The sequence below is a fragment of the Takifugu flavidus genome, chromosome 22, assembly GCF_003711565.1.
Source record: "Takifugu flavidus isolate HTHZ2018 chromosome 22, ASM371156v2, whole genome shotgun sequence".
Taxonomy (NCBI): Eukaryota; Metazoa; Chordata; class Actinopteri; order Tetraodontiformes; family Tetraodontidae; genus Takifugu; species Takifugu flavidus.
Window position 1 is genome coordinate 3,123,119 of NC_079541.1, and position 24,980 is coordinate 3,148,098.

General features: G+C 47.0%; 1 protein-coding gene across 2 annotated transcripts; it reads right to left on the minus strand.

Annotated features, from left to right (window-relative positions):
* Positions 1-43: 43 nt before the first annotated feature.
* prickle1b (prickle homolog 1b) lies at positions 44-20,017 on the minus strand. 2 transcript variants are annotated; one of them, XM_057023065.1, is made up of 8 exons: positions 19,822-20,017; positions 6,747-6,929; positions 6,159-6,272; positions 4,610-4,747; positions 3,253-3,456; positions 2,984-3,170; positions 1,810-2,808; positions 44-1,730 (listed from the first exon to the last, which is right to left on the minus strand). In XM_057023065.1, exons 2-8 carry the CDS (start codon positions 6,915-6,917, stop codon positions 793-795), a joined length of 2,751 nt encoding a protein of 916 aa, XP_056879045.1. In that variant the 5' UTR covers positions 6,918-6,929; positions 19,822-20,017; the 3' UTR covers positions 44-792. The 2 variants fall into 2 exon arrangements, with proteins under 2 accessions (XP_056879045.1, XP_056879044.1); XM_057023064.1 differs by lacking the exon at positions 19,822-20,017 and adding an exon at positions 8,642-8,965.
* Between the last annotated feature and the right edge of the window lie 4,963 nt (positions 20,018-24,980).

Genomic DNA, 24,980 nt, shown 5'->3' on the forward strand with positions numbered 1-24,980 from the left:
TCATAACTGCGTTAATATGGTTAGAGCAGAAATTAATGGAAGATTTCAGGAGAAAAATTTATTACAAGCATTTTTACATCACAAAGCATTGAGTTATGTCAGAGTTAGAGTAGTAAACAGTATCTGAATACATGAAATGTGGGTGGAGTAAATGTTAACAGGGTAACTTGGCACTTACCTGGAGATAAAACTTTACAAAATGACACCTTATTAGTTGGTTTGCACAGAAATCAGGGTCTGTTTGCAGACAATTCTCAAATTTTAAACATTTCCAAACCAAAAGAAAATGAAACCACATATAAAAATACCGGTATTCAACTCTTAACTTAGTATATACAGCATCATTTTGTACTATTATGCATTAAATAATTATTTGGCTTGTTTCTATTTCCTAATTCAACCTGTGTACTATATGTTGCAGGTTTAAAGCACGCAAATATATCGCAAAATGTGACTAAGCGTAAAAGACTTTAGATGAATAATGGAAAGGAAAAGGTTGGTATGAGGCCACTTCCTACAGGTCCATGCTCTGCAATAGTGCTACAATTCAAAACCAAAATTTGCACACGAATACACGAAATTATTTTGTGGTTATGTTACAAAGATCCCTTCCTTTCGCTGTTGATTGGGTTCATTCTTCCGGTACATTTGGGACCATGTGATATGCATCTTGACATTTGGTCTTTAGCCTACATTGCCCTTCTTAAAACCATTTGTTCCACCAATACCATGCGATCGGAGCGTATATTGCTTAGTGTAGTGCACATCCTAATATAAACACACTCTGAGCTGTTAGGAGATGATGCAGTTCTTTGAGCGCCGGCTCTTCCTGCGACCAGTCTGTGAGCCGTAGCTCTGGGTTGAGAGGGCTCTAACCCTCGTGGGATAGTCCTCAGAGTAGTAGTGTGCAGTTGGCCGGGGTTGGGGGATGGGCTGGCCGAGGAAATAGCCCTCCTCCTCAGAGTCCGATGAGGAGGAGGAGCACGTAGAGCAGTAGTCGTCCTCATCTCTGTAGAGACCCTTGAACGGCTCGAACTGAGGCTCTCCTTGAACCAAACCCGGATGCAAACAGTCAGGTCGGGGTTGGGAATAGGGCATAGGTAGCCTGTGTGCAGGGTGCTGAAGAAGCATGGCGCCACAAGAGGGGTTTACCAGACCGTGCTCATACGGCCTCTGTGCTTTCTCAAAAGGCACCATGTGAAGGTTACTAGCGGAGCGGGTTTTTCGGCTTCTGTGGTGCCGGCCGTGGTGGTTGTGCCGTCTGCTGCGTCCGTGGTGGCTCACAGGCCGGCCCTTTTCGTGGCCCATCTGATCAGGGTAGTGCATCCTCCTCTGCGGTTTCTCGCTCATCGGATGCTTTCTGATACCGATGTCAAACCCATCATTGTATCCATTATCAACAGTGTCCTCTGAGAATGTAACTACCTGTGGAGGCCTGGACTGGGACTTGCTCCTCCTCAGGGCCGGGGCATGGACAAAGGAGGCGGGAAGTCCTTCTGATTGTGGGGACAATGGGAGAAGCCCACTTGATGGTGCTCCTCTCATTGCCATCGCTATGTCGTTGACTTCATTTTCCATATTCATGTTGAGGGAGTTTGCACTGTGGTGAATGTGAGAAGAGTTAAAGGTTCCCATGTTACTCATCTTCTCACAGTCATCTGCAACTGAGCGATCCTGCATGGGAAGGTGGTAAACTTTAGATCTGTCCCTGTCTTCGGCGTCCGATGCACCTGAAAACAGGAATAATATAGATTGAATAACTGCTTGACATTCATCCGCACTGAATAAACGTGACCACATTTTCCTTACCAGTAATGTTTGACAGTGCAAGAGAATCCATCGAGTCTCCACCACATTTGTCAACTTTCCTCAGCTCATCAGCGATGCACTCGAGGGAATCTTCATACCACTGCCGCGTGTCTGGCCAAAAATCCCGCTTTCCTCTCCCAGACTGGTCTGGATCCTGGTCTAAATCCAACTCATGGATCTTTCTTGCACTGGCAGGACCTGGGTGGCTTCCATATGCTGAGTCTCCTAACCCATCCTGGGACTGGGCCCAGTACATTTCAGGCAGGTGCTTCTTGCTTATCAGTCCAGGGCCAAGGCCATTGACTTGGGACTTACTGGAAGCTTGGCTCTGTGTGGGACTGGCAGGAGCTGGACAAGAGGCAGTAATTCCCATAGATGCTGCATCGGGCTTTAGCCATGGATCTGCTGCAATTATTAGTTTGTTTCTGTCACTGACAGGGCTGGGGGATTTTAGGGATGGTGCCTGGAGTTGTTGTAACATCCCGTGGTCACCAAATTTCAGCAGAAGTTGAGTCATATAGTCTTCATGCTGGGCCCACTCCTCTGGGTCCTCATCTCCACCTACATCCTGTTCCTCTCTCTCCCTCCAGAACCCCTCCTCCTCCAGACCGAGACGGGACAGCTTACGACCTACGATACCAATGTCACATTCGCCACCGACATCGGCCTCTCTGTTTCCAAGGTTACAATTAAACGACGGGACTGCGGCCGGCGGATGGAACAACTGCGACTCCCTCCACTCTTCAGCAGGCCTGCTGCTCTTCCCCATGCGGACACTGCGCCTTGACTCACGCGAGCGGGCAGACTGGAAGGCGGAATCAGATGAATCGGAAGCGTGGATGTCTTCACCCTGGCTGCAGGCCTTCGAGCAATAGATCCGACCCTGTTTTGGCAGGAAGGGGCAGCCCAGCAAAGATGTCTTGCACTGGGCGCAACAGAAGCACTGATCTGTGGCGTGCCAGTGTACACCTTCGTAGGTCATCTGGGCGTGGTCGACGCCTAAATGTCAACAGAGAAAAAGGCGTTAGCTACCAAAAACATCCTACGCCTGGCCCAGGACATAACAAGTGGATGACCAGCAATTGGTTGTCTTGGGCATCACAATTTTGTGTAGGTTATCTTCTCTTACAAGTAAAGCGGTGTCGTTTATGGCAGGTTATGAACCTTAACCTACCAATATTTTCCCCACAGGCCTCGCAGTATTCGGCATACAGTGACTCAAAACAGCCACAACAGTAGGGGTGGCCATCCTTCATGATGTAGCGCTGACCCCCTAGCATCGTCTCACACTCGAAACAGGCGAAGTGCTTCATGTGCCAGTGACGACCCTCCGCTTCAGTGCACTCGTCTGAAAATATGATCTGAAAGAAATCATGTGCACAACGCTGTTAGTTTTGAGCAACTTGACAAGCAGTTAGCGACGCTACTCTCTGTCCATTTTACCTCATCGCACGAAGAACATCGTGGTTTAAGAAGCTCGGCGTGGTGTCTGCCGCAGAGGATCTTTCCATTTTGATAGAAATAGATTAGATCGACCAGCAGCTCCTGACACGTGGAGCACACAAAGCAGGATGGGTGCCAGCAGGGGCCCGGACCAGCTCTGGAGGCAAAAATTGCCATTTTCCCTCCGTTGATGCCTCCTCGACACTAATGGCATAAAAATAACAAAACTTGAGCCATGCAATTTGTCATCCAGGCATCCAGATAATGTAATTTGCCAAACTGGCTTACAATATGGAACTAAAAATGAGCACACAGCCTTGCCCATAATGCATTTACCATGAATGTGATGAGAGGTCACGTAAGAGACTTTAAAATAGATGTTGAGGTATTAAACACGACAGTTGCCATACAGAAAACGAGATGATGGAGATAAGATTGCAGATATCTACCGAAGTTTAATCTTCGGTGAAACAAAGGAGGACAAACAGGTGATGGCTATAGGTGCCAAGGCCATATGATCCATTTAAAACACACGTGCTTATGACAACGAGGAGCTTGTTTATCCGGCATGCCGAAATAAAATACAACCCCTCCGTGAGTTGAAAGATAGGGCTGTCCGGAGGCAGGTCGGAACATGCCCTTAACTCTTTATATATCCTTTAAGACCTATAAGACACGTTTAGACAACTATGCGATAGCGCGGCCAGCTGTTAACCATTATTACCGTGCAGGGGCCTCGAGTGTGTCGTGTGCGGTGTGTCCCTCGGAATGCAGCGGCAGGAAATTGGAGACTGACAAAGTCCGCGAGAATGATGTATCTGTTTGAGCATGTGCGGCCTTCGCGCAGGCATACAGAAAGTGCCTCCAGAGAAGCATGTTTGCAGAGCAAAACCACAGAAGGATTTGTCTGTCCGTTTGGGTTTGCGTGCGGCACTTGTGTATGTTTGTGCGACCTCCTTTTCCCACTCCAGCATCTGTGCTGGCGTGACGACAGGCTTTAACTGGCTGCAATAAGTGAAAATGACCGGATTGAATTCGGAGAGATGGCCCTTCCACACATGTGCAAAAACCGTGTCTTTAACACGCCTTGTTGAATGTACTAAAACGACCTGCTTAGGGGTCAACTGGATGTGTACATTATGCTTGAAGTACTTGTTAAACTGTGCATTCCTGTGCTATCTATAATGCTAAACGAAAACAAGATTGAATGAAGATTGCAGGATTCCCCTGAGGGGCTAGCTTGAGAATGTCCCTTCCAAATTCCCTGCTTTTCCTAGTTCACCTATTCTCCCTTTCTAGATAACCACAAATGGTAGCCTACTGCTTGTGTGCATGTGCAATTGTGGGTGGTACGTACATTTTCGCAGCGGGTGTGCTGTAACGCTCTGGGCAGGATCTTGGGTGTTCCTCTCCCAAGCGCTTCCCTCTTCCTCTGGGCACTGAACATATGGAGCTCCTTTTTCTCCTCCTCAGACAGAGAGTGACAATAACGGACCTTTGGAAAGAAAGAGGCGTTTGTTGATTGGACGCTGCCTTGAGGAATACCAAGACCAGCTGAGTCCTTCTGTAAACAGCCAGACAATGTGGCTATCGATCGCCGGTGTGCACACACTGATTTTCTCTTTGAAACACACAATTGTTTATCTCTCACAAACAAAGGCACGCAAGGAATCCTGCACCGGTTTCATCCTCAACCGCCGTGTCTGCTGACAAACATCGTAAAAGCCAATTTGTCAAACATCACGCAATTGCATCTTTTGTGCTCCTATTGTGTGTCCGCCAAGTGTGTATGCAGAGACCACTGGTGACAAACAGCAGTATCATCCCGTCCCCCCAATATATCCCCTAATGTAAACTCCATTAACACACACGTGAAAGGAGGGCTGGTTTACACACCATAAACTACTATACAGAAGAGACTGGCATGCTCTTTACTGTCAGACCTTTTATTGCATTAGGACTATGGGAATGCAGCCATTGTTGTAGTTTTACAGATGTTTCGGCCTTACAAAGCCTTGGAATCAAAGGCTGTCTGGGCTACAATGTACTTCTATCAAAACTATTGTTGTGTTTCAGCTACTTGAAACACATTTCTTTACTTGTGAGATACTTGAGTCGAGGCTTGAGTGGTTCAAATGGAATGATTCGTATTCCCAGCCCTCAGGATTCACAATCATCAACAAATGTTCATAGTTATTACACCTACTTTACAATTTAAATGATGCTACAGTTGGTTGTGGAACCAGGTGTAACGTCAGGACAGCAGGTTATGCAAAGGCTTGCAGCCCTCAACATGGAGGGCAATAAGCAGGCCACTGACTTCTAGCTCAGCTAATGCTAATAGCATAACTAGTGACCCATTTACTGTTCTTAACGTTATAACTGTTGGGGTTCAGGGTTGTGTCCGTTTTTGTTCCTCCAGGGGGCGTGGAGGAGCTCGATTGGTGGCAGCTGGCGCTGCAGGCAGGCACACCTGTGGGCAATTAACACCTGGTCGCCTACTTAAGGAGGGAGCTCCTGCCCATCAGTGCCAGAGTGTTGTGTTTGTTTTGTGGATTGCTGGCGGGAGTGTTGCGGCTTTGTTGGTGTGGCTTTGCTTGGTCCGTCTTCCCTGCACATTCGAGGTCTTCATGCCTTTGCTGGACCTGGGTGGTGCAGAACCTGTCTCCCGAGTTCTCTGCAGTCCCGGAAGACTGCTCCTGTCTTTTTGTGTGTTCCCCTGACAATAAAACTGATTTGGACCATTTAACCATTGTGTCCTGGCCTGCGTTTGGGTTCTGTTAAATACCCACGTACCGTAACAGTAACTTTTAGTATCAGATTCAATCTACTGTCAGGCTACGCGACGCTAAACTTGCAGCAAAGTTAAAAAGAGGAGCATTAAGAGAGTGCTGCCCTTTCCTTACCTCGTTGTCATGTGGTGGCAGCTGGTACAGGAGCTGCCTGATCCGGTGCTTCTCTCCAGGGCTGTTGACATATGGCACCTTTTCCTCTGGCAGACAGGAGAAATACATCTGGACCTATGGAAACAAAATCAAATGCAGACAATAAAAGTTGTTAAAGTGTGCAACTGCCAGAAATTCGTAATGCCATGAACAATTTTTAGTCGTGCTGAGGGATTTTGCAACCTCTTTTCTTTGGTACAGACATAAAAGAGGACAAAACTAGATACCGACAGACTTCTAGTCAGCACCATGGAGGAAACACGTCAGTCTCAACATAATCAGAGGCCAGACTGTGAAATCCCTGCACACAGCAAGGGACTATAAATACTAAAGTAATGGTGAAATAATATGGTTGGGGAAAAAACAGCCAGATGTCGGGTATTATCAGGTGCTTCTATTAATCAGCTAGCATAGCCCAATGGACAGACGGCTGGCACATGTGACCTCATTTGAACCGAGGCCGCATTTGGTGTTAGTTTGTGTTGGGATTTATGATTTTGGCGTTGTCGTCTATGAACCTTTTATAGAGGAGAACTATAACAGGCCTACCTGCTCCGGTCTGAGCCCCGGCGGCACCCACGCATACTCCTCCAACGCACACCCGGAGTCGTCATCCGAGGTCGAGCTCCTCTGGAATCCCAAGGACATCTTCCCTATCTTTCCCCCAGCGTGGGGTTCCATCTCCGGACACTCCACCCTTTCACCGCGCTCCAGGTTCATTGCACGTGACCGCTAGGGAAAAAAACAATAGGGTTTATGAATCGTATTCAAAGTTCATCTTTAAAAGACATCAGAGAAATCATGTTTTCCACTGTGATGCAACATCACCCATGCACGATTATTCATGGAAAGGAAAGCACACGTTGTTATGGCTTTATGAAGGTAGTGGGACTGATTTTGTGTGTGCCTCCAGCCGCGGCCTTGCTTATCTCAGCAGATCAATCTTTATGTGTTCCTCAGACCAGTCATTGCCTGTTAGCTGCATCCTGGTCCAAGGTGTTGAAAAGAGCCCACTTTTGACATGCAAATCCACAACAATGGAGCCCATCCGAGTGAAAACAGTCACGTCAAGCCCTGAAATCCTGTTGTAGAGTTGAGAGTCTCTCGCAACAAAAACAGCATGTTCGGGATTCCAAGGAGCTTGACGGGAGTGATAATTGGGGCCTGTAAGTTTGTAATCCAAGCGCTTGCACGCCATCTTTAATATCACAAGTTAATATTCACCCAACTCCATTTAGAACTCCGTTCCCACTAAAAACACAAAGGAAGTATCCCTTTAAAATTAGCATACAGTTGAATGGGCCACAAACCACAGAACCTACTGATTAGAAACGCTATTAAAAGTCAACCCAAAGCACTTATCACAAGAGAAAATGGTCAGCTTTGTTCTTCAGTGACTAACCTATCAGGTTTTATGGCAGGACAGATAATGTTATCACCCAGAAGGTTTTCTTTCTCCATTCGGTTTTATCTCACCTAAACTAGTTAGGCCACAAAACGGTGCATCGTTTACTTCAATCATCTTGATAATTGAGTTCCCAGGCAGCACCTTTTTTTATTTTTATTTTTTGAAGATTTTTGTTGGGCTTGTTTTATTCCAGGGCCACCCCTATCACTCACCACCGTTAAATTCTTTGAATCCTTCCCTCCACTGTACTTCTCCACCCCATCCCGAAAAACATTATTGGGGTGAAGTGACTACAAATTCCTGAGCCACCATACACAGCAACTCACATTACAGCATGTCATCTGCTGGCAACAACACAATGGCCGCCTTTGTCGAAAACAAAAACAACGCTGCCCCCCTTTAAACCTGGGCCAAGAGGTGACAGCAGAAGGTTAAGAGGGTTTAAAAGTGAAACTGATTGAAGACGACAGTAAAGAATCACAAAACTCTGGTTAATGTAAATACGCACATGCTAACCCCGATCCAACGGTTCACCAAGGTATGACTTAGTTAATGAACACAACCCAGGGCGATATGAAGGAACACATCCTAATTTACCGCAAATTTGACTTTAGCAGGTTTATCGTGTTCTCCCGGGGAGCAGGCGACATCAAACTGAACCAGCCGCAGTTTTAGCTGCTAGCTGTTGATTCGAAGAACAGGTTTGGAGAAATCGAGCTGTGGGAAATATTTTCTCAAACATTAAAGGGATTTTCTTTGAGGAAGAAAACATTAAACTTGAAAGTTCAAAGGCCGAGGTCATCCCTCTCTGGCTGCTGAGGGGTGTTATTTTAAGGCCAAATGGGTGTCAAGGGGTGCGCAGGAGACTTAACACAGCTGGAGTGGGACCACCTACACGCTGACACAAGATACACACTCATATTACGAGTAGATTAATACAAAAGAGATGTCTTCTCTGACAGATGCACTTTAAATCCCAAGCTAAGTTTGGAAACATATGCTGTTTGAAGCTCCAACTCCTCTGTCTTCCTCTTACCTCCAAGAAAAGCATCTGTCCTTAAAGCTCATCTAGTCCGTCGTTGCCCAGCGTGCAAGACCTGGCTACATGTCTGCAGCATCGAGCTCAGCGGATCCCAGCTCTAATCAGATCCAGATCCCAGGAAGTATTGCTGCGATGCCTCAGCCACAAGCTGGACAGGAACCCATTTCCGAAGGGGTGGGGGAGAAAAAGAATCCCAGCTCCGAAGAGCGAGTTGGACAGCAGAGACGTGACGTCTGTATCTGAAGTGCGTCTGATCCCTGTGAGTGAGTGTGAGTGTGAGTGTGTATGTGTGTGTGTGTGCGTGTGTGTGAGAGAGAGAGAGTGACTGGATGTGTGTACAGCCAAGTGTTGTCAGCCCCTCCCTCATTCTTCCCCTCCAGAGCAAATCGCTTGCCACCGCACTTCAATTACACACACCCCTTCCTCAGACCAGGGTGACACCAAGACACCCAGCCCACCCCACCCCCGACCAGGGCTGCAGCTGGATTCCTGCAGGCCAGACGACACGGCCGCTACTTTTGCAATTTCTTTATTTTCCCAGTCTGTAAAAACTTTGCCCTGGAATGCAAGATTGCCTTGAAGAGGTGGGCATAAAAGTACTTTAAAATGCTTTATTTTGAAATCAGCTCTGTCTGGTGTCTAGCATGAGAAGCCGGTGCAAAACTATTGCCTAAATGTGGCTGACCTCTTGTTTTAGCAGCTCAAATGTTTGTGCGTAGCCTTCAGAAGTGGAGGTGAGTCACAAAAGTTCAACTTTTTGGTCTTCGCCGCATCGGAGAAGAGGGATCTGCTTCTTTTGGGAGCTAAATGGAACATCAGCCAGCCTAAACAAACTTCTTTCTCAGCTGATTTTAGTCTGGAAGAGTTTATTGAAATGAGTCCGTTGATGCTAAAAATAGCATAAAACTGTAGGTGGTGCGAGCTAAAATAATTGTGGCCCAGAAAACAGTGACGTTCCACTTCTGAGGTCTGTCTTTCTTCAAAAAAAAAAAATCCATATTACTACCACGTTCATTGGTCCAAATGTCCCCAATATTGAGACACACACGCTCATCTGAAGTACTGGTTCTCACCGAGAAGTCAACCCTTCCAGGAGTTTATATGGTTAAACATTGACTTTGCTTCCTCTTAAGGCGGCCTCATCTATCTCGGAGAATTCTCACGCCCAGGGATGGGGCGGGAATCTATCTTTTCATCACGTCAATGACACAACCGCCCCTTTCCTATGTCGGAGATCTGCGTGAGAGAAAGGAGCATCTCGCATCGTGGCAGATGGGTTGTCAAAGTTCTGGACTTCAGGAAGCTCATGGCGAGCAGAAGGGAAGCTTAAAAAGATCTGGAAGGAGGGTTAAAAAACCAAAAGCAAGCACAGGAACAATTCGGTCCGACTCGGAGGGAGCAAAATGTCATTTATTTAGAGATGCGTCGCACCATCCGTCACTGTGAAAGGCTAAAAAAAACAAAAAGCCATCTCATTTAAAGAGCCTAAAATGACAAATGAGTTGACTCAATTGTCCCGCAAACAAAGACGCTCTCTCTCCCCTGACAACCGTCTTTGCAGGAACGGCAACGGGGCCGCTGGTCACTTGCTAAGCTACCTGTTGCCAGTGAGGGTCTCGGAGCAGGAGGGCCCGCGTTGGGATCAGGGATGGGATTGTTTGTCTTTGCCAGCAGGGCCTTCTTTCCAACACACGCACAAAATTAAATAAAAGGGGAGTGGGAGAGGAGCGCTCGGCAGTCCTGTCAGAGGGTAAACGTTTTAAAGCGCTCAGAGAAGCGCTCAGGTTTCCAGGGGGCTTGGCACGGGCCCGGTAAAGTCACTCAGAAAGACCGAGTTTCCTGGGATATTTATCTGGATCTGTGTTTCAAAAGCTTGGAAGAGCGGTGGGTTCTGTGACAGCGGGTGGGGTTTGCTCCGGTGTAAACAGGGTCAGAGGAAAATCAGAAAAAGTCCCTGAAACTTGAGTTCGGGTCAAAATAATAACACGGTGAATGTCAAACCCATTACCTGGTTAAAATCTTTCCACTGAAAACTCTTTTTTGCTACATTGGGTGTTAATGGTAAACACAACAAAGCACAGCTTTACCTCTAATTTAATTTCTTTTATGTTAATTTAACCCAGAAATCTCAGCATTTTTAATGTATTACAGGAGATATAGTTTAAAATGACCTTTTATCATTTAGCTCCTCCCTTCACTCTTGTATCCAGGTGATGCCACCATGTTGTCACTTCCTGTCCCAGTCACATGACTGTCACCTGATCACCACACCAGGATGTTGAGCACCTGACCTAATGAGTTTAGGTCAAACAAAAACCCAGATAACTTTGAGTTTAGGCCGATTGAGGTGTCTGTGACTCTGTTTAAGCTTCATTTTGTGGATTTTGAACATTATATTTGTGAAACCCCATCTTCACCTCAGGCCTGTTCCACCCTTTGTAAGGTAAACTGACCTTTTATTGTATCTTAATGATCGTGGAGCCACAGCGTCGTGTAGCAGCTCACTGCAGACCCATCAGAGATGCGCTGAATGGATGATACCCTGGGCCCATTCACATGTCTCGGCCCCATGAGCAGGAAGTAACTAATGGCCGGTTTATGCGGCGGCCTTTGACCCCCGCTCCATAAATGCGCGATGTGCGCCCACATGTGCGGCTCAAACAAAAGAACTACTTGACCCGTTTAACGTTGAAAAACAGCCCGGCGCTCGCATTTATCACGTCTCGGTGCAGGAAAAACACACGTCTGGTTTGATTTTCTTTGGCTGATTTCCAGTAGAGGGGGAAAAAAAATCAACTTTCGCTTCCAGCTAAGGGAAGTTCAAACAGGATTGAGCCTCAGAAAGAGCCTTGTGAGGGAATTTCTCTTTCTGTCCGAAGGTTCTTGGGACTCCTGACAAGCACTGGACTGACTACGCATACACTCGACAGACACGTTTATTCGCCCCTTTTCCTGTCTGGACTTTTCATTCATCTATAGGAAGAGCCCTCCGACTAACCTTTACTGTGCTAAGTGGGCGTGCTTTCATTGCTGCAGCTTCTTTTTATCACTTGCAAGAGCCATTCACACCTGGATGCTTGTGTTTCACCCCCAGGAGGCAAGAGGATGTTTAACTGATCTGTTCCAATGTACATATCATGGGGGACCTCCCCCTGTTTGTTCCAAACACCCAGCAACAAGGACGGTAACATGTCCGAACCCACTGTGGTGCAATTTTCATTAAAAAAGAAAAGATTCAAGCTAATTTAAGCCGAGCATGGAGACCATCCCTGATGTTAAAGAGCATGAATTAAACGCACAGCATTGTGCGTGTCGCTCCCATTTGGTCTCAGATTCTCTGTTATTTTGCCACTTATGGGAATAAGCCTGATAAAGGCTCCCAAATCACACCCCTGAGCTGCCGCCGACGTGCCCAGACAAATAAATAAATCCCTCCAGGCAAAATGTCTGAAAGTGAAACTTGATTTTCTCACAACAGACATCTTCTGTAACTCCAAATAAGACACCGCTTCCTCTGGTGATGGGCATCGTTCTGGGGGCGCGATGGCTCCCCTGATATTTCGCGCCCCACCTAAATAACAGCTTGCGCACACGTTGCACAGGTCCGCGTCTCACTTTAGAACCACTCATTCCCCATTCAGCTCCACTCACACTGACCCCTCAGCAGCTTTTCACACCACAAAGTGGATATTTAGCCTTTGCTAACAAGGCCCCGCCAGCTCGACGTGCCTTCGCACTTCAGGTCCACAGCGGTCTTGCCAGCTCGGCGTTAATATTCCTTGACACTCCCTTGTCGAGCGGGATTTAAGTTTGCAGCTGTAAAGCCCTCCGCCGGGGTTTGTTAGCCGCCCAGGGTGTTACCTACACACCTTGGGGACAATAGGCCGGCCAATACGGGGCTATAAAATGCAGGAAATTGTCAAGGATCTGTGAGTTTAAGTAGGGACTCTGCAAGGAAGTTTCAGTAAAGGTTTTTTTCATGCCTGAACTCATGTTGGAAGTCAGCTTTGGGTGCTAATCAGGCTTTATGGGTTTTTTTTTTTTTTAATGATTTTGTTGAAAAGGTTTGATTCTTTTTATCCTCCCACATGACTTCCAGTTTGTTTTTAGCATTTTTAACCTTAGCCATAGTTAGTGGTGAGCCCCTTTCACGCATGCACCACCATTCTGATCTAATCTCAGGGGTAGATCTGAAGAACAAAGTGATATTTCAGGTCAAATTATACTTCCTGTCAGTTTACTAAGCCAATTCCTCGGAAAAGTCAAAGCATTGTTGACTCAAACAGCCATGACTGGCCCTCCTGCTTGCTATTTATTTATTCCTATAGATTTCTATTCATGTTTCCCTGTGGTATCAATGTATTGTCCTGAACTCAAACTGGATTTCCTGCAAATACCCATGAGCCGACTGCAGGGATTATGACATATAGGAGCCAAACAGGGTTGTCAAAACAATGATTTTACCCACATATCTAGAGGCGCTTCAGTCATTCTTCCCCTTATTTGTCATAATTTGGCAGGTGTTGTGTTATACATGTCATTACCTGATCTGACTTCACACAAGGCTTTTCTATATCGTTCCGATCCAGCCTTCTTGGAGATTATCCAGGATATGAGCGAAATATTCATGGTAAAAAGGGTGATGACATATTCTGATTTCTTTTTAAATCAACCATCCATTCCAGTCTATGGGTAAACTTCCTTGCATTATAGGATCCATTGTGCCAATTAGACCCACTTGTCGCACAAAAATAACATTTTAGTAAAAAATGGTGCCATTATGGGGAGAAAGTCAAGGGCGAAGCCATCTGAACAGACTTTATATCCAATTTGATTCTTTTACCTGTAAACCAATGATCCACTCATGTTAGCTCAGCTTTTAGCAGGTCAGTTCAGTCTGATTTCAGCCAGACTACAGTCTGGTTCTGGTCCAACACACTTAGCTGGGCTAAGAAAGTGGCACGTAAGTGCACGGAGTGAGAAAAGCTCAGCGTAAACCCTGTAATTTGGGGTCAATGACTGCCGAGCAAAACTTCTTATGGGATAATCATGTTTCAGCAGCCTGTCATGTTCTGAGTTTACTTACAGTTTACTCTCCCAATCTGACACACTCTTTGTTTGTGCTTAGTCATGCTTTACAGAAGACAGGCACACACACCCGTCTCGCTCCTAATGATGCTAAAATGGGCGGCTGGATCCTGCAGAATCCCTCCGAGCCGCCCTCAGACAGATAAATCCCCTATAATGCTACAAAATTTGCATGGATTGAAAACAGACTTGTAACACTTACGGGAAGAATTTGAATAGAAGTATGAATTATGTGTGTGTCTGAGTGTGTGTGAAAGAGAGAGAGGGAGGGAGAGCGGGGGAAAGAGCACTAATTTGATGCTGTTAAGTGATGCATTCCTGTTTTAACAAAAGCCAGAGTTTTCTGTGTGTGTGTGTGTGTGTGGTGGTGTGTGTGTGTGTGTGTGTGTGTGTGTGTGTGTGTGTGTGCGTGTGTGTGTGTGTGTGTGTGTGTGTGTGTGTGCTAAAGGAGTAATAAAACCCCTGGCCACTGTTATGATCACATCATCTCATGCAGGAGTGATTATCTTTATTCAGGAAAGAAAGAGTGAAGCTATCGACCGGCCGTCCGGAGGAAAAACGGCCAAGAACCAGATACACTTGGGCCTGTCGAGAGGAAAAAGCTCTGTGTTGACGCAGCTTTGCTTCAGTTGAACGCTAAGAAAAGCAGTCCGCATTTGACCCGAGATGTGAAGCCCACAGACGGTAATACAATAAACAGTAGATAAGTAGTAAAATATTCCAGCTGCTCTTTAAAGGAAAAGGCAAATAAACTGTTATCGGGGGCCAAAGATGTGATGAAGATACCAGGCTTCATGTTTGGGAAAGTGGAAGTCGCACGCTACAGGTCACGGCTTTGTTTTCATTGGCCAAAAAGGTTGTTTTTAGTCACCAAGAATGTGTCCACACTCAATAAACAATAAATCAGGGGCCACATAAAGTAGATGCTAATAGGAACAAAAAAAAGACAACAAAGAGAGGACGGCTACGTATGATGGCGTCATGATTGCATCACATTTATCATGAGAAAACAGCGTATGGATTCATGTGTGTGTTGCAAATCCCCTGTGAATTTTAAATGAGATAGATGTAGGCCAGGGATTGGGGTTGTGTACACAGAGGCTTAATCACACACACACACACCCACACACACCCCCCACACACACACACCACTGACACACACAATGTATCACACCAGCAGCAGCATTGCGTTCCCATAATTTGCTATTGGAAAGCTGACGAGAGGTGGGAAAGGCAGCAGCCTGGGGCTCTTCGTCCCAGTCAGGCTGCTGTTTGGCCTACATGGCACTGCTGGCACTGATCTCAGATCAGGATTGTGTCAGAGAACAACGCGTGCGGGTACAAAGCCGGGCTGGCGCTCATGTTTGGCACCATCGGGGCCACAGAGCTGGTGGGAAATGTTGATACGGGGCAGCAGATTAGCTTAGCGCTGACGTCTTGATGGTTGCCGCGAGGCCAAGGGGTGCGACTGGCTCTTTTGCAGCCTGTTTGTCTCCCCTTATCTCCCAGACTCTGTGGTTGAATTTGGCCAGTCAGCCTCTGTTGGCATTCCACGCTGGCCCTCCAGTCGCCCGCCCGAGGTTCACGGGTAAACAGATGAACCCTCCGGTGGTTCTCTCTCTCTCCGACCTCCCCCGTCGCCTTCTTCCCCAGCCAGCCATATCCTCAGTTGGCCCCTGTGTTAATTCAGACCTACCTGACAGTTCTGACTAAAACCTTCTGGGTTTACTATCTGTTCTGCTCGGCGACAGGCTTAGCTCTCTAAACACACACTGGAGGCTAATCTGCAACAGATGGGAGGAAGTCATATAAAAGGATATACAACATATTTGTACTCCTATGAACCAAACGATAGGGTTTCAGGAAAGTTCCAGGCAAAGCCGGAGGAGGGATGTAATGGTGTGCAGAGCGGGAGCTCTTGTGAGCCCGACAGGATATTTTACTCGGAGATATAAGTCGTCGATCCGCAACCAGATGTGTGAGGGGCCCTGAGGGGGATTCTTCAGGACTTTCTCTGAAGGGTGCACACTCGCATTCACGCGCCTTCAAAGATGCACATAGACTATGGAGTAAATAAAGGAAAACGTGGCAAAACAGAAGAATGTATGCAAATAAACAAGCCCCCCCATGGTGGATTTCACGGTTGGCTGGTTGGAGATAATGAACCCCTTCGCCCCCCCCCCCCCTCCCAGTTTGCCGTCTGGTTTCTGAGGTCATTAGTGTAAACACCAGAGACATTTATTTGCTAGCTCATTAATGCAAGTGGCAATTTAAGCTCCCCTTTCTCGGATTGGGGGGGAGGGGGGGGGGGGGGGAGGAGCAGCGGATCCCAGACCCAGACAACTGTCAAATCACTGTTTGTGTTGGTTTTGTGGCGAGTGCTTGGAAAACCCCTGGCTTTCCTCTGCCCTCCACCATAGGTGAAAACATGTCACATCCTTCGCTCAGAAATGGAGTTCTTGAACGAGAGGTGGCAATGCTAGATACTTGCTTCTCGGGTGGGGGGGGCTGCTGGGTTGGTCTCTGCCCCTGTATTTTTTTAGCACTGCCCACTTTCACTGTAGAGCTAATTGGTTAATTGCCGCTGGACCCCTGTGAGCAAATGTGCAGCTTTTGGCAAATTTGGTGATAATCGCGTACGTTTCCCCACCCTCACTTACAGAGTATTTAGTATCACAACACCCCATTTCCTGACTCCGAGTGGTATCTGATTGGAGGGAGCCATTTCCCCTCTAGGTCAATTAAGAGACTGGTATTCCTGGGGGACGGTGTGAGGCGATGCAGTGATTGATAGGACGCGCCTCTGGGGGCTTGTGCGGAGACAGACGGCCACCCAGTGACTGAGGGCTCGCAGGAGGGGCTCCTGCCTCTAGAAAATATGGCATCCTCTCGAAAAAAGGAAGGTCGGGATAGAATACGAAGATGGCGAGCTGAAACAAGACCCTGCGTCGCGTTTCTAGACGCTCCTCAAAACACGTGTGTCCTCAAACGTCAGGTTTTCCCCGACAACGGCGGATTCTGCTTGTGGTTTCCGCAGTGACGCATTTTTGGCATTGAACAGTGGATGAAACTACAAAAAAAAGGGTGGTACTCTAATTTAACTGAAAACATGAAACCACCAAACGCCAACAGCCATGGGAGCCGGGATCGGATTTCACATGGCGACGGCAACGCTGCACCCCACAAGTGTTACCAAGACTTTCAAGTTTTTTCCCCCTCAATCAAACAAAACTGAAGCCTATCATTTATCCAGGGTGGTCATTTGAAATAATTAAGTGCTTGTTGTCTCCCTATATGGCTTTGCGCTATCTATACTGTTACCTTGAGCTTTAAAGCCTTTTAATTATTATCATCTCCTAATAATCATCGCCTTTAATGTCTCCATAATGACGGGATGGCGACGGTGTGCACGCGCGCGCGCGTTAGCCACTTTAATCATCATCAAATAGAGCTGTGTGTATAGGTAATTATGGTGGTGCCAAATTGACTCGAAAACTTGGAGGCACGAGTCAGGAAGTCACAACAACGCCTCCGTTTTTGCCTTAAAAAGTGCTGCAGGCAGCCCGGCGGAGCGGCAAGTCTTGACACAGTTGCGCGAATCAGTCAGTGCCTGATATTCCGCAGAGCCCCGGATTACTTTTTCTTCCCACAAGCTGACCATAATACCAGGGTTGTGGAGGCGATGCGGCCCGCGGGGTTCGGTCTGCTAACCGCTCAGTGAGCACAAGGATCACAATTAGCGTTTGTCGATGGGGAACTGCCGTCGCAGCTTCTCGCGCCCGCCGCATCCTTCACCTGCTCAGAGGGGCTGTGGTTCATGGTCGCCGGAGGCTGGAAACTAAATAGAAGCATTTATATACTTCCCTCAAGTAGCAACCTCTCGACAGAGCTCGAGTTGAGCACTCGAGGCCGGCGCGCGATCGTAGCCATGCTAGGTCCAGCCAAAAAGTGAATATTAGCGCTAGATGTGGTCGATCTTTGTTCTTCTGGGACATTTCTGTTTCTCAATGCGCGCTTCTGTTTTTCATTTTCAGAGCTCGGCCGCTCCTTTTATGGTTATTGACACATAACTGCAGGGGACGCTTGGCAAGAGAGAGTGCGTGTGTGTATATGCGTGTTTTCTGAGGTTTGCAATGATTTACACAACCCCACACTCGATTAATTCCAGCATGACAGCACAAACTCGCCTGTGTGTGCAGACGTGACGGAGGCATACAGGCTGAGCAGTGTCGGCCCTCGAAGACATGAAGGTGCACACACACACACACACACACACACACACACACACGCACTTCATATTTATGTTTATGTTTCTTATTGGGTTCATTTATTTAATCTAGTGCCAATTCGCGCTCCAAACTGAAGGAAAGGAGTCTATGAATGCTCCAAGACCCCCCTGACTCAGCCAGCAGCAAAAACCGTTAAATATGTGCAGTTAGTTTGTGTTTATAATATATAAAAGCAGATCCTAAAGAGGACAAAAAGAATCGCTTTCATCAACAGAGACCATCGCAACGCTCGCTCACTTCACTACCGCGATCAAATGAGGTGTCCTAACTGAGGAGACGTCGCTCTGGATCCAAAACACCCTTGGTTGCCGAGCACAAAGGTTTTCCAGGAGACTGTCCAACAATATCAAAACAATCTTCGGGCTGGATTTCCTCTCTGGAGATTAGGAATCTGGGTTGCATGTGAGGAAGAACAGAGAGAACTGTGCACTGAAAAATTGGTCTGCTGATTTGGAATTGATGCATTTCAAGGAAAAACAACACAAGATTAATCCATGCTGAACTTCTCCTGCCAGCACTCCACTCAGGAAAGACATAAAGTGAGATGTTCTGCTTATTCCTTCCCTAAAACCCCTGAGGTTATCTCTGGAGGAACCGTTTCACCCTCCCCTTTACAGCTACACCCTCCTGTTGGCCTGAATCTCCCTGCTAAGCTAACATAAAACCTGACGTGAAGTGCCGCGCTGACCCAAACTGCAGGCTCTGGTGATCTTTTGGAGTTACAAACGAAAACAGTCGTGTTCGCACATGCAGCTCCTCCAGAAGGAAGCCCGGTGCTGCGGTACATGTGTGAATAGAGCTGCAAAGACAGCGCGAAGGAGGCCGGTTTACCGGTCATTTCAGTTCCTGCCTGATTTGGCTCTCTCGTGTGGTTCAGCGTGGTTCAATGGCTGACCAATTAACAGCAGCTTAACTCCTGCTCCCTCACACACACACACGCATGAAGACCAGCACACAGAAGTGATAGACGTGCAGATCCCCAATGCCACACACAGGCAAACACACACACACCACACACACACACACGTACTCATTAACAAAGACTTAGCATTTGCACAGCATATACCCCCAGCGAAGGTTAGCACAGCGTGGCTGACTGGCCTCCCACAGAGGAGGAAATACACCTCATTTACCTGATTCTCAGCTGTTTTCAAGGACTTTCAAGGGATGTCTATATCGGTTTCGCCACTAGGTGCCAGCACTGGCCTCAGTACAGTCAAGAGCACGGAACCCAAATCCACCGCCGGACTTCTCGGCATGGCTTCAACATGAATTCTCTCCGTTTTTCAGAAACATCTTTGCGCAATTTACGGTGAAAGCATGTGTGTAGAGAGTCGTGACACGCGTGCTTGAATTTACCAGCGGTGGGAGAGAGGACACATATAAAACGGCAAAGTTCGTTTCAAAAGTAGGTTTGTGTTTGGTGCGCGATTGCGCGTGAGATGATGATGTTGGCGGTCAAGGCCGGAGTGCTGTGGCCTCCGTGCGTGATGTTTCTGCGGGCCGCAAGTGCGGAGAGATTTCGTTGAAGAGGAGACCACCTGAATGACGAGTTACAGCTGAGTTTACACATCTGGAAACCAAAGCGCTTCTCCTCCATGAAGCGCGTCATTACGCACGCGATCTCCCCACGGTTTCACTTTTTCGTTTGGGTTCCTCCTGCACTTTATAGTGCAGGCGTGCGACTGCCAGGCATTTGTGATTTCAAAGTCAATCATAGTGAGAAAATCTAAAACGCCATTCCCCCCCCCCCTCCCCGCGTAAAAAAAAAGCCAAGCGCAAAAAGTTGGCACTCACCACAGCAAGTCTCTCGGCGAGTAGTCCGTTTATCAGAATAGAATCACAGCTGTTGAGACATCCGGGCGCACAGCATCCAAACAAATGACCCGAATGACGCTGAATCAGATCGATGGATACGCACTTTCAGTGCGTGATGATACATGGGGACGCACGGAGAGAGAAAGGCGCTGCGCAACTCTGGCACCGACGGTATAAGCGCCGTGGAATGACATTCGCGCTACTCTGCGCTCATTGGTGTAAAACTCGGAGCTCCCTCCCTCCTCCTCCTCCTCCTCCTCCTCCTCCTCCTCTCACACGCACACCCCCTTCGCTGTTCTCACCTAAGGGCTGCGCGCATCCCAGGATCTTTACGCATATATAGAAGTTTGATCACCTCAGCATGGCCGGGTGTCCAGATACAAGGGTCGTGATTTGTGGAGGTGTTTCCTCACAAGCCGACCATCATCTGTCAAATCACACCTGCCCAGGATTACACCTTTATTTGGAATGTCAGTGGGATATGAATCAAAATAAGAATTTTCTTTTCTCTTCTGCCGCAGAAAGAACATTGCATCATCTGTATGGAGTCAAAAAAGGAGGTGGAATGGACTTGCTTTATGCTTTTTAATCAAAACTAAAGTATTTGGTCTGTGCTGCAGGGTCAGGAGAGCCCAGAGAGCAGTTTAAATGCAGACCTGGAAGTGAGACAGGACGTCCAGGTCAAACAGTGGGGCTTATTGTACCCGTCAGCCCACACAGCGAGGCCCTCATACACGTCTTCTTTCACCCTGCAGGCTCCTGCTCCTGCGCCGTGATTTACCGATTCAAACGTCACTTTTTCAGCACAGACGGCGACCTCGCTCCTCTGCATAAAAATGATCCGTGCCACTCATCCATTTTACAGCGCATGCCTCTGCAGCTGCAGCTACAAATCACAGCTTAGCATTTTAATAGGAAATCTGATCACCTTTTGTGTCTCTATTACCCTCCCCACCTATTTTCAGCGCCGCCTCTGTTATTTTGTCTCCGCTCTTTGTTGTGGGATGCAGGCATCTGTAACATTAGGCCTATTTACAGAAGACACACAGGGGAAGAGATGAGTATCAGAGGGTCAATAAATCCTGCCCGTCGCCTTGCTTTACGGGGAAGCGCAGCTCGTTTTGGTGAAAGTGTCGAGGCTCGGCGTGGCACATCGTGCACCTCTGATCGGGCCCTTATCTCTGTCCTCTCTGCGCTTTCTCTATTCTTTATGGAACACTGCTTTGAAAACAAGCCAGGGTTGATATGGGACTGCGCGCCCCGTGACAGCAGCTTGGATGTCATGGGCAGTGAATGGCAAAGTGCTGCGTAAGGAGGTTATCTTCCCATCAGCGTATCAGGTTGTTGGAGACAGTAAAGTGCATCTTATCTCGGCTTCACTGGGGTCAGCTAGCAAGCGGTGGCATGCTAGGATATCACATCTACGTTTTAATTGAATAACCTCGGTGTTGTTTCTCAGTGGTCGAGGGTTAAGCTAAAATCACAAATATAGATGGTTCTGATCACGTGTCCTCTAGTATTTTCACTTCTTTATACCAAAGAAATGAGAGATTTTTCTTTAAGGAACATTGTTATTGGGGCTCTTTGGACTTCTTCTCTAGGTGGGACTATCAATGATGTATTCTGGTGGTTTATACGCCGTACAAAACACACCCACCTGCCGTTTTTTTAGAGCCCTGAAAGCTCAGCGTTTATACCCCGTCACTAACATGGAAACAGAGAGCAACATCAACAAAGGGACCGATGTGCAAAGCCAGACATTTATAAACAAAGCAAGGCACCAGCCCAAAATCCAAAATGTTAGCCCCGTAGCAAGACTTTGCTTCCTGGATATTGGCTGGACTTTTGTTCATTGCAAAGTTCTCCTGAAATAGTCAACTTTTTTTTTAAGTTCAAGGCCTTCTTTCTTTTTTGAATTTACCCAGCATTTTGAAAAACCTTGGCTTGTTTCCACCATTAACTACATTTCTGGAAACATTGGCGGGAAAAGACTAATATTGAATATGAACAGGGGTAATGTAATTAAACACTACCTAGTAAATAAAACATGGAAATACTTGGAAAGCTTAAACCAAAAAAGAGAATCCCACCTCTGTCATAACCCATCAGGGCCCATTCCTTCCAGTGACCCTGTATAACCCAGCTCCAAAACCCCCCAGCCCCCTTTGTGAGAATAAGCTAAGTGCTTCCAGATTTGGCCCGAAGCAAGACCGTCAATCAAGTGGTGGGAATTCGGGCAGCATTTTGTAATTCCAAAATATTAGTCGAGATGACATCAACCGATTCTGCTGGTCGCTCTGAAACTACCCCGCCCACAGCTGAACCTTTTTGTGCATCAGAACCAGTATCTCTTATTCTATAGTTACCCGTCCCATTACTGTTACTCATCACGCTTATCTGCCCTGATGCTACGTTGCCTTTTCCCGTGTCATTAGTCTATCAGCTCGTGTCATCTTCGTCCGAGGAGGTTGGCTGTTATCGTTGCGCTGTCACCACATGCATCAGTTTACACAACTCGTGGAAGGTTCAGTTACACAGGAGAAGCGTACAGTCACTGCAGCTATTTTCCACTTGTATTTCCCTGTTGTGACCTATGTGCAGGATATGGAAAAATGTGTGAACATCTATTCTGTTTTTTTTCGTAGAATACGAAAAAAGAGGAAATAGAGATCAGAGGTTAAGCTGCACACATGTGCAAGCAGACATTACTGTATGGTACATGTGTGCTGCTTCCAGCTTGAGACGTTTACATGCACAATTAACGTTTAATTGGACTATTGTCTTCGTCCCAGGACATGTCCCAGGTGGTGATTCACACTCTTCCAAACCCCAGTTTTCATCGTGTTCAGCCGACTTCTTCTGTTAAAGCCATTGTGTTTACCTTTTTACGTGCCGGTTGACGTCCCTGCTGGGATTTTCTGCAGAGCAGTACAGATCCTCTCATCCCATCTGTGTACGTGCATGAACAGACTGACTTTAAATTGCGAGATCTGGGTGTGTTAGCGAGATTTTTACAGCCTCAATTTCGGTTGAGCGACCATGTTTACAAGTCTTGTTTTACTTGGACACTTGGAGGTGTCATGTAAACCTCCTGAGTTCAACAAGATTTATCCTTTCTTGCCAGGATAAATATTACTCAAATGTTTGTACCATGAGTACAGATAGAAACAAGCTAACTAGTCAGTGAGGAGAAACAGCTATCCTGTAAACGGTTAACTTGAATTAGCCTCACGCTCTAGACACAAGAATGCATATAACTTTGGCAAAACTTTGCTAAATGTCTGAACAGATTAGCAACTGCGTCTCTGAGGTCTGGCATCTTGTCCACGTGGGCCTCAGCATGGCACCTCCATGCCCACCACAAGTCATTTTCCAGAGGCACACACAACTCAGAATGACAAGCGGACCATGTAGGGTGTGACACAAGAGAGACTAAGCCAACTAATTCAACTGATTCAGGTATTTTCATGAGAGGAAGGGCTGTGAGCGGACAGCAGCCCATCCTCATTTCTCAAATTCCTGCCCCCCTCCCCGACTGGTAATTGTTGAATGAAGTAAATCAACAGTCACTGCCCCCCTGCTGTGACATTCACACACATGCGTACAAGTGCGCGCCGTTTCCTGACTCACTGGTGTGCTGTGTTTTTTAGACAGGTGGATGACAGCAAGTAAGTGGACTGGTTAAAAGTTAATCCCATTAAGTGGATGTGCTGTTCATTACTCAAGGCACGTCCAGCCCCTGCACACACACATCCATACACACACTGAGCCACAACAACTCCTATGGCGATACTTCTTAAACTGCCCTAATTAGGCTCAGGACATTAAGGACATCCGGTGCACTACCTCCAACCTGTGCGGGACCTCCAGCGGTGAAGCTACCATAGCTGGCATACCTGAACACTTTGTCAGGCACTTGAACCCCACGAGGGCCTGGCTGTTGGAAACTCTGGAGTCGTTGACCATATTAGGCTGGGTGGTCTCAAGCACATCGCAGTTTCTGACTTCCTGTTGCCGTGTTTGCTGGACCTGCCAGTCACTGAAGAGTAGCCATCAAGAATAGATAAATGAGGATTCCGATTATTTCTAAAGTGATAAGACTAAAGCCTGCAAATGTCTGATTTTGGGTCAACAAGAACATCACACTCGGGCTAGTGTTTGGCCTAAAGAATAACCTCATCCACATCTGCAATGTAACACCCAACAGTATCTTCTGGATTGGCAGTTCGGCCTCAAGGTTCTACCCCAGGATAGTAAAATCCCAAGCAAAGGAGCCATGTTGGTCCCCTTGTAACTCAAGATCTCAGGCAGCACTTCACGAGCTTTACTTTCATCAACAGTATCAGTTGACGGAGGCGCTTCCACCAAGTCCAGATGTGGTGTGTTTCAGATGCAATTTGATTACAAAGATCAATAAGCCATATAAATGATCACATGTGAAATTCCCGTTAGATTACATCATGCCGTAATCATTATCCCCCCATAGTCCCGCATGTGATGTATGACAGCTTGCCAATAAAGTTTTGGCCCTTACTGTAAGGCCACTGCAGAGATGTGACCACACATGGGATCCCTTGTCTCGTTGTGGATCTTAAAGTGATTACCTCACTCTTTGAGTTAATGCTAAACCTCTCCTGTGTGACACTGTCTAATTTTTAAGCCTCGGCTGAACCGAAGACCATTGCCGACTCTCTGAAGCGGGGGAACTAAGGAGCCTGTGTCGGAACTGTTCATACAGTCCTTTATTTTTGTTTTGTTTGGGTTGCAGGTGGCGGTAACCTCACGCCTTTGGTCCTGGTGGAGCAACATACCCCTCTGCCCTTAAAGTGGAGCTGGAACTTTGCTCCTCTGTCATATCTAAAGCAAAATCAGTGGAGGTAAATTAAATATGCGTGTCTACGTCAATGATTCTCATCAGCACATAGCCAGGATTGTCCCCTTTAGCAGCTGTATAGTCTAGCCTATAGCAGCATATACATTAATAGCGTTGGTTGGAGGTTGATAAAGAAATGTCTTTCCATGATTTTCTGTTTCCCATTGTGACCTATAGATGCTCTTCTGAAGACCCCCTCCCACATTCTGGGGGCTGCAGTTCGTGTTTCTATGGCCATGCACAGGTATGTCAGGTATGAGGGGGG